The sequence below is a fragment of the Rhinatrema bivittatum genome, chromosome 4 (genome assembly GCF_901001135.1).
Source record: "Rhinatrema bivittatum chromosome 4, aRhiBiv1.1, whole genome shotgun sequence".
NCBI lineage: Eukaryota > Metazoa > Chordata > Amphibia > Gymnophiona > Rhinatrematidae > Rhinatrema > Rhinatrema bivittatum.
In genome coordinates this window covers 423,704,569-423,719,930 of record NC_042618.1, presented here as the reverse complement: position 1 = coordinate 423,719,930, position 15,362 = coordinate 423,704,569, and the positions used below count along the sequence as shown (strand labels likewise).

General features: G+C 44.8%; 1 protein-coding gene across 1 annotated transcript in view; it reads right to left on the bottom strand.

Annotated features, from left to right (window-relative positions):
- LOC115091250 (netrin-4-like) overlaps nucleotides 1-15,362 on the bottom strand; it is an 87,916-nt gene that overhangs the window by 13,696 nt on the left and 58,858 nt on the right. Inside the window, 2 exon segments of the mRNA XM_029601373.1 lie at nucleotides 4,254-4,442; nucleotides 9,851-9,977. Coding sequence (XP_029457233.1) covers nucleotides 4,254-4,442; nucleotides 9,851-9,977 — 316 coding nt within the window.

Here is a 15,362-nt window from a genome sequence, read left to right as displayed (position 1 = left end):
TGTTTTTACAGTTTCACAAATGGGAAATGACTTTTCTTGTTTTAAAAAAAAGAAAGTGAGGTGAGCCTTGATACTACAGGGAGACTCTGCTCTTACTTCAGAATTACTCCGAATTACTTGTATTTTCAGATTTTTGCTCACTTGGAGAAATGTTTATGTTCGAGAAGATAAAATGATGTTCCTCTGTTTTTCAGAGCCTACTTTTGGAAATCCATTTAAAAAAAAATAATAATTTTCTTCTATTTTTCAAAGCCAGTTTTTCTGTTAAGCTAAATGTTTGTGCATCTATAGGCCCAGGCTGTATTACTGACATGTAAGAATAACGGCCAGGACTGACTGGCATATTAGTGCTGGAATCTTCTTTGGGTATTTTAAAGCTGAATCACAAGTTTACAACCAATGCTTTGTGGTTTTCAGCTTTAGAGCACTTTACATTAAATAAACCTCTCCACCAGGTTAGGCGTCCCTTCTACAGAGAATGAGGCCTCTAAAACTGAGCCTATGATTGCTAACAAGGACAGGAGGAAAGCCCTGGCTCAGTACATGAGCTTATGGCTGATAACAGAGGGCTGGCATGTTCTGCTCTTCTCCACAGAAAGTGTCAAATGAAGCAGGTTGTATGATGGTTATTGGCATTTAGAGAAAATTGGTATAATAATGATGAAGGAAACCTGGCATGGGCACAAATGCCCCAAAACACCCCAGAAAATCAAGCATAAATATAAGCAACAATTGTTTCTGGCTTGTAAAGATCCATTGCTGAGTGTTCCTCCAACCTGCAGGTGGCACTGTGGGCTGCTTGGGCTATCTGGCTTATTCTAACTCTGTGATGCCTGTGGCTCCCTGGCAGCCATCTTGTTTCCTGTATACATTTGTATTTATACTGAGGCATTTTCACCAGTCAGTTGCCAGAGCTTGGTCCTACCTTCCAGTTTTCATACTCTGGCTCCATTCCTGCATCTGGAATACTACTTTGCCTTCAGATTCTATTTTCTGTGCTCCTGCTTGTTCTCCCTTCTGGGTTCCTGGTCTCCTGGTTTGTTCCTGCTCCCCACCGTGCTCCAGGCCTCTCGCTCCCTGCTTTTGCTGGAGTCTAATCCCGCTCTTCATACCTCACTGGCCACCAGCACCGAAGGAAAGGTGGCTAGCCTAGGCAGAAGTCCCTCTAACATTGGTGGCCTGGTTTGGACTCTACAGCAGTGGTTCCCAAACTTGTCCTGGAGGACCCCCAGCTAGTTGGGTTTTCAGGATAACCATGCAAAGTTTATCTCTTGCATATGCCTTGTGGACATCCTGAATACCCGATTGGCTGGGGGTCCCCCAGGACAGGTTTGGAACCTCTGCTCTATAGCACTTGGCTGCTTGTTTCTGAGGCACGTCACGGATGACAACCATCACAATATTAATGTAAACTCTGATTCTCAGGTAGATGTGAAATACCTGCATGATCCCCTCTCATCGTGTACAGTTGCACATGTTCCAATACACAATCATATGCGCTTTGCTCTATCAATTATATATTTTCTTACCTATTAAGTGCATGCCTTCATATGATATCATACTTGCACTGAAGAACCAGTGGTTTACGTTCTTCTACACAAGCGTGCGAGATTTTGCACACACTGGTTATGCATTCTCATTCACTGCATGCTGTCATCCACCAGTCATCCAAGCTTCCATACACAGGCATGCATGCTTGCATCCTCTCATGCAGTTTCCCTGGGAAATTGCCTTTCTGATCCATTGACACCATATGAACTGCGCCACATTCTAGGATTAATTCTTTTAGTTCAAATGTTTCTGATGGCTTCCAGACATCATCAAATGCTTTCTGTATTTAATATCAAATGGAAGCCACAGAAAAATGGAGCAAAGGATTTTTTTTTTTTTAGAATAGTCCTTTTGTCTTTGTTACAACAACTGTATCACTTTCAAAAGTATTCTTTTAAGGCTTGTGGCCAATGCACGCAAGGGTATAATTTATTTAGCCTTAACAAAAGGCTGCTTAGAAGGAGAGAGATGACTTTCTAAGGTTTCACCTGAAACCCACTGTCCTTTAAACAGTGTTTGCTCTGGCTCTCAGCTAGTGTTTCTGGCTTTCTGCATTAGTGGGACATGGCCGACTAGGGTAGGAAACACCAAGGCTCACACACTGGCTCAAGGGACAGCAAGAATAGGCATTTACCATTAGCATCTTGCTCTTTAGTTTAGTTTATTAACTTAATAAGCAACTTTTCTTCACATAATCAAAGTGGCCTGCTCTTAGAAAAGGAAAGTCTAAAGAAAACCATTCCACATTATAATATTGCGCAATAATATTGAGAAGACGTGATGTCACAGCAAGCAAACAAGCCTGTCCAAATGTGAGGCAGCTGAGCATTTTCTCTGACAAGGTATTGCTGCAATGTGAAAAGAAAAGTGACTTTACAAAATTTCCCCCAGAGGGTAAGGAGCAAGGAGAGTGTTTGCATGTCACATGTTGGAGGGACGTGGCAGCAGAGCGCGCAATGAATATTGTGCTTTAAGACAGACACCTCTTTGGGATTCATTTCTGATCTCCCCTTTCAGGAGGACCTTGAAAATCTGATCTCATGCTAACGGGGTCCCTTCTCCTTTGAAAAAAAAATGGACCCTGGCCATAGTTTTAAAACAGACAACTGGTTTTCAAATATAAATTTTAAAGTTATCCAATGTCCTGGCAGTCCTACAGGCAGCTGCTTTTACTTCTGCTTTGAAGGCACATAACAAGACTGTGCTAGGGTGTCCCATTCAACTAGTGGGACTGATGAACTCTCCTTGGGGATCCTTCCATTTGTTTTTTCTTTCCCTGGAAGAGGCTTGATTAGAAGAAGCATTATGAGGGCATTTCACAGGCTCAAAGACATGAGAAGCATCTCTTTGTTTTATATATTGCCATTTTTTTAATCCTGTATTTTTCTTTTTATAGGAGTGGCTTTTTATAGGAGTGGGAATCCAGATCAAGCAATAACTTGAGGAGAACCCCAGGGTGTTGGGCCCTGCAAACATCTGCAAATGCCACTGACATCTGGCCACTAGAGTGTGCTCACTGAGTGCCAAATCCTGCATCTGCATCCTCCCCATTCTAACAGAGGCTGAGAATGCCACCTCTGATGCAAAGGCAGAAGGAGAGAGCCGGGGACAGAGAGGGGAGGGGGGGGGGGGGTGGTCAATGAAGGTAAGAGACAAAGATTGGAAAGGGGAAAATGGTTTGAAAGAATAGAATAAAGATGGAGTGGCTGAGTGAAACAAGTAGAGGACACTGGGAGAGAAGGAGAGGAGTGATGGAAGGGAAGAGATGATGATAGACATGATGTAAAGTGAGAGAACAAATATCAGAGAAAGCTGGATGTGAGGAAGAGATGAAAACACCAATAACATTTTTTTTTCATTTTGTGTGGTTTTCTATCTGAAATAACAAAAAAAAAAAATGTTTTGTTTTATTTAATGTGCATGGGCAAGGCAAACATATAAATTTACAAGCACATCGGAGAGGCGATCCCGAGGACAGGGCTGGCCTGTGCTGCTGAAATCTCAAACGTGCTCATGTATATTTTACCGGAAGAAGCATGCACACACATAGCAAGGGTGAAGGTCTGTGCACCTACATTTTCCAAGCCAATTTTCAGAGGGAACTTTATCCCTTTGAAAATCGGTGTGAAGGATGCAGGTAAAAAGTTCCCGCAGGCTTTACACTTCTGCACATAATCTGAAAGTTTTCCCGGTGCTAAAATGCAGAAATCAAATGAAAAAAAAAAAAAAGATAAAAAAATAGTAAATGAGAAGAAACAAAAGCTTTCCCCATGCGCATCCCTACCTGGGAGACACTTGGAAGGGCAGGAGAGCCAGGCAAAGGAATCAGAAGACTGAGAAAAGAACAGCAAAGGGGAGGCAGAACAGTCTGATGAAAAACAGGGAAAAAAGATGGAAAACAAATGTCCTTTCAGTTTAAATACTGAGCTATGTAAGTTAGGGAAGTTTTGAATTCTATAATGTATATAAATACTTTTTGAAAATCCAGGTGTAGTGAGGTGGCAGTGCTCAGCTCCTATTCACATGCATTCTCTTTCTCTGTGCACCATTTAGTAAATGCGAGTTTTGATATCGGCAGCGGGAAGGGGATATTGTATGCGATGTCATTTTCACTTCCTTTCCTCCATCTCCATCCCCATCCCAGTCTCCCGGAAACTTTAGCTGCCTGCCGAAATCATGCTGCAAATCACTTTCCCACTTACGTTTGCAGATGGCCGGGGAAGAGGAGGGATTGCCCCGGTCCCTGTAAAATCCAGAGGTGCACCGCTGGCACCGATGCCCCTCCGTGTGGTGCTTGCAGTGGTCACACACTCCACCACTGCGGTTCCCCGAGCCCAGCCAGACGCTCAGGTCAAAGTGACAGCTCTCAGCATGATTGTGACACCGGCATTCTGCAAGAGGGGGGCAAAACATAGTCCAAATAATTGGCATAAACCCTAATGTAATCCCTGCACTGCCCCCTCTTCCATGAAGAAGGTTGCTTTCCTCCACTTCTCAGGAGTGATGAGGTCTCACCTCTCTCTGCTCCCCAGTGCTGCTGCTGCTGATGGCGGAGGTAGTAGTGGGCAGGGAGAGGCAAGCGAGAAGTTGTTTTTGTTAGTGAAGTTGTGCCAGTGGTGGTGTTTTGTTTGTGTTATTACATTTTTGTTTCTGATGAATTTAAGGGTTGCTCAAAACGAGCCAGCTGGACAGCACTGGAAACTGAAGTCTGGAGCAGGTAAAGGCAGAGGCAGCGTAAACTTCACACACAGAGACCTCTAGAACATGATGTTTTGGTATGAGACCCCAGGGATGTGGACACAGGAGCAACATTGAACAATGTTTTTTTCATGGAAAGGCTGATGAATATACAGAATGAACTCCCAGAGGTGGTGGAGGCATGAGATGAGCACACAGGATCACTAAGGGCATGCAGCTGCAGTTACAGCCCAAAACAGCAGTGGTGTGACTGCACTGGGCTTCCAAAGTGACTGGGATAACTTGCATACAGGGTCCATAGTTAAATGCCAACTTTAATGGGCATGGGGAGACTGGATTTTCTTTTCTGACCAACAGCCTCTTTAATTTTGGTGACTGTGAGGGTTTGTTGCAGAGCTTGGTAAGAAGACATGGAAGGGTCTGGGTGCTGGATTAAATACTGGTCTTGAAAGAATCAAAGCTGAAAATGATCAGGCCTGAAAATGCCTACCTATGTTGGTGGTGGAGGTTAGCACTTTTAATATATTCTAGGGAATACGCTAGGACTGATATGGAAGGCAACAGTGAGTAAAGGGTTAAGATAGTGAGGGGAAGGAGGAGTTGGTGTGGGTTACATATGAGAATTCATATGTTCATCTAACAAAAGTGGAAGAATCTCATCTGGGCAGACTGGCTGGGCAAATCTGGTCTTTATCTGCCATCATTTATTATATTATCATGTTACAGCCACAGTGATGGAAACACATCCCCAAAGATACATAGACATATACATACCAGCATGCACACACTCAGTCAAACCAGCACTCACATCCACCCAAATACTGGAATCCACACACACACACACACACACACACACACACATAAACACACACATACACACACTCAAACCCATCCAAACACTGGCATCCACAAACACATACACACACACTCACTCACTCAAACCAGCACTCACATCCACCCAAATACTGGAATCCACACACACACACACACACACACACACACACATACATACACATACACACATAAACACACACATACACACACTCAAACCCATCCAAACACTGGCATCCACAAACACATACACACACACTCACTCACTCAAACCAGCACTCACATCCACCCAAATACTGGCATCTACACACACACACACACACACACACACAAACCCATCCAAACACTGGCATCCACATAACACACACACACACACACACACACACACACATACATTCAAACCAGCACTCACATCCACCCAAACACTGGCATCCACAAACACATACACACACACTCACTCACTCAAACCCATCCAAATACTGGCATCCACACATATATATATATATATATATATATATATACACACACATACACACACACTCAACCCATCCAAATACTGGCATCCACATAACACACACACACACACATTCAAACCAGCAACTCACATCCACCCAAACACTGGCATACACACACACACACTCAAACCCATCCAAATACTGGCATCCACATAACACACACACTTACATTCAAACCAGCAACTCACATCCACCCAAACACTGGCATCCACATACACACTCAAACCAGCACTCACATCCACCCAGATACTGGCATCCACATCCACATACAAACACAAACTCAAACCAGCACTCACTTCCACCCAAAACACTGGCATCCACACACACACACACTCAAACCCATCCAAACACTGGCATCCACATACAAACACACTCAAACCAGCACTCACATCCACCCAAACATTGGCATCCACATACACACACACACATTCAAACCAGCACTCACATCCACCCAAACACTGGCATTCTCCCCCCCCCCCCCAACACACACACATACTGAAACCAGCACTCACATCCACCCAAACACTAACACTATCCCACACGTAAACATATACATGTCCACAAACATTTACATCCACATCCAGCCACAATCATACATCTAAAAATATTTGAGAAAATCACCAGACCCCAGATCAATCCCCTTAACCACCACTCACAGTATGACTGGACTGAGTTTCTGTGCACATATTTTGGGGAAAGGGAACTTGTGACCTGGTACATGATCTTGCATAGTGCTGTCTACGTTTATGGTGCTTTCTAAATCCTCATTATCTTTTTTTTCTTTGCTGTGTTGCCTTTTCTTTCTCCATCCATATCACATTTTGTTGAAGAAAGTACCTGTGGAACATTTCAGTGGGGAAGATAGCTTGTATCCAGGTACAGAGGGCTTGGCTGAGCAGCAGGAAAGCTGCTGAGTGATCTGTTGCAGCATTGTGTTGCAGAACTGTAACATATTGTTACATTGTAATGGATTTTTATTCTTCTGTCCTTCTCTCTGTAACTGCAGACATGGTGCACTGTGCAGCCTATGGCAGAGTGTGGAAATAACATTATAATCCTAAATCTAACATTGAGAGGAGCAACAACTGAGAAATATTTCAGTAAAGCTCACAAAGCGCCCAGACCACAGCTAGAAGTTTGGGGTATCGGAGGGGGGGGGGGGGGGGGGTGTCTACATTTTCTGGACCTAGTCTTGCATTGGACATAATAATAATAATAATGTTTTTAACACTATTATGCTGTTTGTGCTGTTATTTTTTTTTATTGTTGTTACTCACTGGAGTGGGCTAAAAATTGAAAATACATAAATATAAGCAGTGGTGGTTCAGGGTGGATTAGCTTTGAAGGAACACAATGCTTCCTCTGGCCCTGTGTATATAGGGAAGATGCCTTCTTGAAAGGCTTTGGCTGTATCTGGATGCAAAAGGTATTGAAATCCTTTCCATGTATCATATTCTTTTGCCCACTAAGAGGTCATTCGGCGCTATTTAATTGGATAAGTTTAACTTATTCAGCTAACTAGTGACCACTGAATATGCGCCTAGGTTCAGCAGTTGCCACTTAGCCGCAAAAGTCACTTATACGGCTAAAAAGTTAGCCAGATAAATTGTGGGCATGTAATGGGCAGATCAGAGCAGAGTGACTTAGCTGCATAATTTGTGCGGCTATGTAGCGATATGCGGTCTCAGATGCATAGCGTTATAACTTATGTGGCTAAGCAGGAATATATATGCATATATTCAACAACATCGCCTTGTTGCTGAATATACCTTGTAACTTAGCTGGATAAAATGATATCTGGCTAAGTTACTTAAACAGGCAGCTTTGAATATTGACCTCTAAAGGGATAAAACAAATCTGAATCTAATAACTGTTTTTCCAGTGACAGATATCATCAGCCATGCCTTCTGGGGGCGGTAGCAGTGGAGGGTGGTCAAGGAGAGGGGACTGTGAATCCCTTTCATGGACGCTGGCTTCTCTGATTCTCAGACTCCTTCTTGCTAAGTGCAATTGATGCTTTCTCAGGAAAATCAATCTAGGATTGCAAGATACTTACAAATACTGTCGTAGGCATTCCCCATTGGAAAATCAGTCACTCATTGGAAGTTCACCTCCCACCCTCTGGCCTACCGAGTGGCAATAGCACAATACACGGAGGCTCCAGTGATGGGCTCAGAAGTGGAGATCCAGCAGACCTTTAGGGGGGGTGAATCTTCTCTGTGGGGGGGGGGGGGGATCTGAACTGCTCCCAGATATTATCCCAAGACTATTTCATTCGACACATCTCTTCTCACACTCCAGATGTTTCTCTGAAGTTCTACAACACAAGTCAGCCGAGGGACCACCGTTATGGTTGACCTCATTATGTTGATCTTTCAGGGGCTGATTTGTGGTGTTCGCCATTGCAGGAAAAGCTGAACAGATTGACTGAGCTCAGCTTTTGTTCTCAAGATAGCACTAAGCAGACCCTTAGAGGTAGATTTTAAAAGCCCGGTGAGTGCATCAAGTAGGGGGATGCGCGCGCAAGTCAGGCTGGCGTGCGCCCACCTAATTTTAAAAGCCACCCAGATGCACGCGCATCTCTCGCTGCGCGCACACATCTTAAAAGTTTTCAAAAAGGGGTGGGGTGCGGGCAAGGTCTGGGCGGGACATGGGCATTTTGGGGCATGGCCGAGAGATGTGCACATGAATACTTACGCGCTTGGGTGCACACCCAGATCCCCTGCCACATAAGGTAACTTCTGCTAGGGGGGAGATGTAAGTTTAAAAAGAAAAAGAAAGAGCCATTTCTCAGGAGTTTAAAGGGTCTGAATTAACTGGGGGGAGTGCAGACTATCAAACCAAGGGGTTTGGAAGACTTAACTCAACACTGGGCCAACTGGTGCATGAACTGATGAAACTGGCAATGGCATGGGAAAACAGCCCTTTTAAAATTCCCTGACTTGTGCGATAGAAGAGGGATTTACGCACACAGACGCTCGTCCACTTAAATTTGAGCACATGTGCCTGCAGTCAGGTTATTTTATAACACGTGCAAGTTAAAAAGTGGCTGCATATCTGGGCATGCGCCACAGTGCACCTGCGTGCTGGTTTGAAAGTTGCTGTCCCTTTGTATACCCCTTTTTACTGACCTGTGCTTACTTGCTACAATGCTGTGTACACTGTCATCACTACATATACAAAATAAAATTAATTGTAACATAGTAAGAAAATAGATGATGACAGATAAAGAATAATTAGCCCATCCAGTCTGCCAGGTATACCTGTCCAGTCCACACTGCTAAGGATATATCCCAGTGGCCAGCCATAGAGTACAGCCTCTTGTAAGATTTCTCCTCCTTCTTCAGGACATCTTGGGCAGATGAGTGTATAAAATCCCTAGCTTAGGTCACACTGAACATGATGCCCCCCTCCTCCCCACCTTCCTATTGCCAGTCAGACTCAAGTGTTGATGGATTCTTCCATCATAGCCTAATCTAAATAGTTAACCATACTAGTGTGGTTGTTGGAAATATGCATACATCAAATTGCTAATGCTTCATGTGCCTTTTGAAACAGCAATACCTTAATTACAAGTTCTGGTTCTGGTGGCTCAAATAACTCACCTAAGATTTGCAAAAAATCCCCAATCACCCACCTCCTACACCCCAACAACAACCCCACACTGAGCGGAAAGTTAGGCACAAATGTTCGTTCTGCTCCAGTGTTTCAGAAACTAAAATTGTTGCCTGAAGATGCTAGGAAATGCTGCTTACTTCTGCATTCATTTGGTGCACCTGTTTTGCCGTCTCCTGGCCTCCAGGGCTGGTCATTGTACAGCGATGCGCACCTCTCACAGTGGTCTCCTGCTGTGTGATGTCTGCACTCACACTTTCCATCAACCTGGCAGAGGAGGGAAATTCACAGACAGGAACAGGTTCATGCTGCATCGTCTTAATTGCATGGCTTTGGATTACAGATGCTGAGGGAGAACCTTCCATGCTTAGGGGGGCTTGGAAGGTTAGAGGCATCAGCCATATATTCAGCCTAATATTTTGTAATTATTTTGCATGCAACTTTATCCAAGCTTTTCTAACTTCCAAAAATATTCTGATACCAATCGTTGGACTATGCTGAAAATGTACAGACCTGTTCGATCCCTTAGATCTGATGATAAGAATCTCTTAGAAATTCCCCAGGTGACTGAACTCTAGGAGCTGGAAATTTCTGATAATTTACTAAGATCTGCATTCCACTATGAATTTCAAAGAGTTTATAACAGCGATGTCCTGTGAGCGTGGGCTGGGAAAGTCCCCAGCTGCAGGGCTGGTGCTTCCATTAGGCAAACTAGGCACTCACTAGAGTGCCAAGGTTTTGGGGGCAGCAAAATCCTACCAGCGCAAGGTCCCGAGGGGCACTGTGCCAAAGCCAAGGAAGGGAGCACTGTGCCGGAGCTAATGCCACCAGCAGGAGGGAGCGCTGTGCATGAGCTGCTGCCAGTAGGTAAGATGGGGGTGAGGGACGCATGACCGAAGGTTCGCCTAGGGCGCCAAATACTCTCAAACTGGCTCTGCTCAACTGGCACCGTCCAGTCTACAGAATGCAGATCAGGAAAAGCACCACAGCAGGCAAATAAAACCAAAGCGGAAATGTTATGTGCAGTGATGTCACAAGTGTGTCAAAGATGGGGCGGTCGGTTCTCGCTGGGCTTTAACCTTTCCCCATAGCTTGTTGGCTTCAGTGCCTAGAATCATTTCTCAGAAAAATACATATGCACAGAGGATTCCCAATAACACCCATAAACAAAAAAAAGAGAAGCTAAACTGGCGAAGATTACAGCTGAAGAGCAGTAGTGCCAATCTCGCACATTTCAAGGTTGTACCAATTCAAGCATTTAATCACTATAAACTGGACATAGCTGGATGCATTCATACTCTGGCTGGTGCTCGCTCTTTTCTGCTGCTGACAGCCTCTGAAGGTTGGACTTATAGAGGTTCATATTCAGTAGGCTGGTTAGTGGACAAGATATCCGGCTAAAGTTAGCAGAGTAACTTGTCCTATCTATTCAGCGGGAGAAATATTCTACTCACTATGCCAGTTTGAGGTTATCCGGCTTTACCTAAGCTGCCATGTTTGAATATAGCTGGGTAGGTTTTTAATTATCTGGCCTCATATGGCTGGGTGATGTACTACACTTAATAGGATATCTTTAAAAGATATCCAGCTAAGTAGCGCTGGCATTACTTAACAAAATACAGGTTGAGAGGACCATCCCTTCTCCCTCTTCCAAAGTTTGATAGCAAAGCCCTGTCAGGCCATTCTCTCCTAAACCTCCCCCAATCCTTTTTAAACATTTCTGAAGTTTACGCTTCCAGCACTGCCTCTGTCAGAGCAGCGCTGGAGGCGCAGTGAGTGGGGCAGAGGGTCCCCCACTGCCATCTCATTTAAAAAAGGTATCGGGGCATGGGGAGAGGCAGGCACAAGGATTCTGCTTTGTGGGTGGTGAGAAGGTGAGAAAGCAGCCCGATCTCCAATTTAACTGATAATCGGGACCGGGGACCCGGGCCAGTGTACAATGCCGGCCACTTCAGAAATGTTTAAAAAGGATTGGAGGGAGGGAGGTTAGGAGTGTATGACCTGACAGGGCCTTGCTATCACACTTTGGGGGAGATGGGAAAGGGAGGGGATTGGCCCTCTCAACCTGTATTTTGTTAGGTAATGTCAGAGCTACTTAGCTGGATATATGTTAAAGATATCCAGTTAAGTAGCTAGTTATCCAGCTAAACTAGCCAAATATACCTGATATTTGATTAGGTTAGCTGGATCTCTCAGCCTCTCCCTGGAATGCCCCTGAAATGCCTCTTTTTATCTGGCTAAATTATAGCTGGATAACTACCGTACTTATCCGGCTATAATTTAGCTGAATAAGTGGCTGAATATGCTACATTTGCCATTTAGACGGATAACTTTATCCATCTAAATGGCTTTTGAATATGAACCTCATAGTAAAGAGATCATGAAGAAGGGAAACTTCAAACAACAGAAATGTATTCTTATAGAAAAATTCAGAAGATTAGCTGGAAAAACATATCTCAAATGGATGGGTGCATGAGATGGTAGGAGATGGAAGGACCTGGCAAAGGCACATGAGATTTGCTGGTCATGTATTCAAAGGTCCTGGTGGCAAATTAACTAAATAAGGGACCTATTTATTTAGCCACAATAGTGTGTCAATGCATGCACTAAATGACAAATTCGGCATTTACCATGTGCTAAAACCAGGTTATTGGTAATGCTTGTGCAAGTGTTATAACCACAAATCAAGCCCAATGCAAGGAAAATGTTAATGAGCTGCATCAAATGCAAATTTAGGTAAAGCAGTTCATTAATATTAAAAAGGCTTGAGGGGAATTTTTAAAGAGTTACTTGTAAAAATTAGTATATATGCAAGTAAGTAGGTTGTACTCACATAATCTGTACTTTATAAACCTCAAAAGTATGTAGGTAATTTAGGTTTCATGTGCACATATATGCATGAAAAAAAGGGGCTGCTTAGGATACTGTGGGACAGGGCAGGCAGGCACAAGCAGGTGTGCAGACTGTGCTTTGCACGGGATGGCACACCTGGGGGGTGGCAGGCTGACGGCAGCAGGAGAGGCTGCTTGGCTGCTGGTGGAGCCTAGGGATGTGAATCGTTTTTCAACAATTAAAATGATCGTCCGATAATGTTAATATCATCTTAAATCGTTATAGAACACAATACAATAGAAATTCTAATGATTTATCGTTAAAAATCGTTAAATCGTGTTAGTGCGCACTAACGGGAGTTAGTGCGCACTAACAGAAAATGATACAAATTGACACTTTCCAGGTCACTGAAGGTCAGTTAGGAATGAATATGTATTCCTATTGGCTGGCTGCCCTCTTATCTATTGATGTTACCAAGGTTCACACTGAGGTGATGATTGGGGGGATGGGAAATGGAACTGGAAACTCACGAACACCAACAGAAAATGATACAAATTGCTGACACTTCCCAGGTCAGTAAAGATCACTTAGGAATGAATATGTATTCCTATTGGCTGGCTGTGCTCTTATCTATTGATGTTACCAAGGTTCCCACTGAGGTAATGGTTGGGGGGATGTGAAATGGAAACAGTTGGAAGCTTGACAAAAAAAGTAACGTGATGATCATCACTCATGTACTAGAACTTGTTTGTTTATTATTTTTGTTAGCAGGCATGTGAAATGCTAGTGCATGTTGAATTTGCCAATCACTGTGCATTTTAGAAAGGTGGTCCTGGCTGGAACTACACAGTTCAAATATATGTGGTAATTGATTGTTGGTAAGTGTATTTTTTAAGTAGCCACACTGGCCACCAGATCACGGATCATGGAGAGCTGCATCCCTGCTCCCAGCCAGTCTGGGGCTGCCTGTCCCAGTCATCCATGGAGGGCTGCAGCCCTGCTCCCAGCCAGTCTGGGGCTGCCTGTCCCTGTAATCCATGCAGCGCTGCATCCCTGCTCCCAGCCAGTCTGGGGCTGCCTGTCCCAGTAATCCATGCAGAGCTGCATCCCTGCTCCCAGGCAGTCCGGGGCTGCCTGTCCCAGTAATCCATGGAGAGCTGCATCCCTGCTCCCAGCCAGTCTGGGGCTGCCTATCCCAGTAATCCATGCAGAGCTGCATCCCTGCTCCCAGCCAGTCTGGAGATCACAACACTCCTGGTATTAATAGGGATAGGGCACTGTGTGCAAGAAGATCACAACACTCCTGGTATTGATAGGGATAGGGCACTGTGTGCAGGAAGATCACAACACCCCTGGTATCAGGGTTAGGGCACTGTGTGCAGGAAGATCACAACACTCCTGGTATTAATAGGGATAGGGCACTGTGTGCAGGAAGATCACAACACCCCTGGTGCCAGGGTTAGGGCACTGTGTGCAGGAAGATCACAACACTCCTGGTATTACTAGGGATAGGGCACTGTGTGTACATCAAGATCACAACACCCCTGGTGCCAGGGTTAGGGCACTGTGTGCAGGAAGATCACAACACCACTGGTATCAGGTTTAGGGCACTGTGTGTAGGAAGATCACAACACCCCTGGTATCAGGGTTAGGGCACTGTGTGCAGGAAGATCACAACACCCCTGGTATCAGGGTTAGGGCACTGTGTGCAGGAAGATCACAACACTCCTGGTATTAATAGGGATAGGGCACTGTGTGCAGGAAGATCACAACACCCCTGGTGCCAGGGTTAGGGCACTGTGTGCAGGAAGATCACAACACTCCTGGTATTAATAGGGATAGGGCACTGTGTGTACATGAAGATCACAACACCCCTGGTGCCAGGGTTAGGGCACTGTGTGCAGGAAGATCACAACACCACTGTTATCAGGGTTAGGGCACTGTGTGCAGGAAGATCACAACACTCCTGGTATTAATAGGGATAGAGCACTGTGTGCAGGAAGATCACAACACCCCTGGTGCCAGGGTTAGGGCACTGTGTGCAGGAAGATCACAACACTCCTGGTATTAATAGGGATAGAGCACTGTGTGCAGGAAGATCACAACACCCCTGGTGCCAGGGTTAGGGCACTGTGTGCAGGAAGATCACAACACTCCTGGTATTAATAGGGATAGGGCACTGTGTGCATGAAGATCACAACACCCCTGTTGCCAGGGTTAGGGCACTGTGTGCAGGAAGATCACAACACCCCTGGTATCAGGATTAGGGCACAAGTTCTAGTCACATTGACTGATCACATTACTTTTTTTGTCAAGCTACCAACTGTTTCCATTTCCCATCCCCCATATGGGGGGATGGGAAATGGAACTGTTTCCATTTCCCATCCCCCATATGGGGGGTGGGAACCTTGGTAACATGAATAAATAAGAGGGCAGCCAATAGGAATACATATTCATTCCTAAACTGACCTTAACTGACCTGAAAAGTGTCAAATTGTATCAATTTCTGTTAGTGCGCACTAACTCCCGTTAGTGCGCACTAATCGGAAAAAACGATTTTTAACGATTTTACAACGAAATAATCGTGCCAAACACGATTTTCTTCTCCTGCCACACGATTTCAATCGTTAAGACGATATGGCACACGATTCACATCCCTAGTGGAGCCTAACCCACGAGTGGCAGAAGAAGGAGAAAGGCTGCAGGCCACCATCACTCAATCCCCCAGTGGCCGAAGGAGAGAGGGGCCGATGCAATAAAGGCGCGTAGAAAGCGGGCGCTGAACAGTCAGCACCTGCTCTCTTAATGTGCGCATGGCAG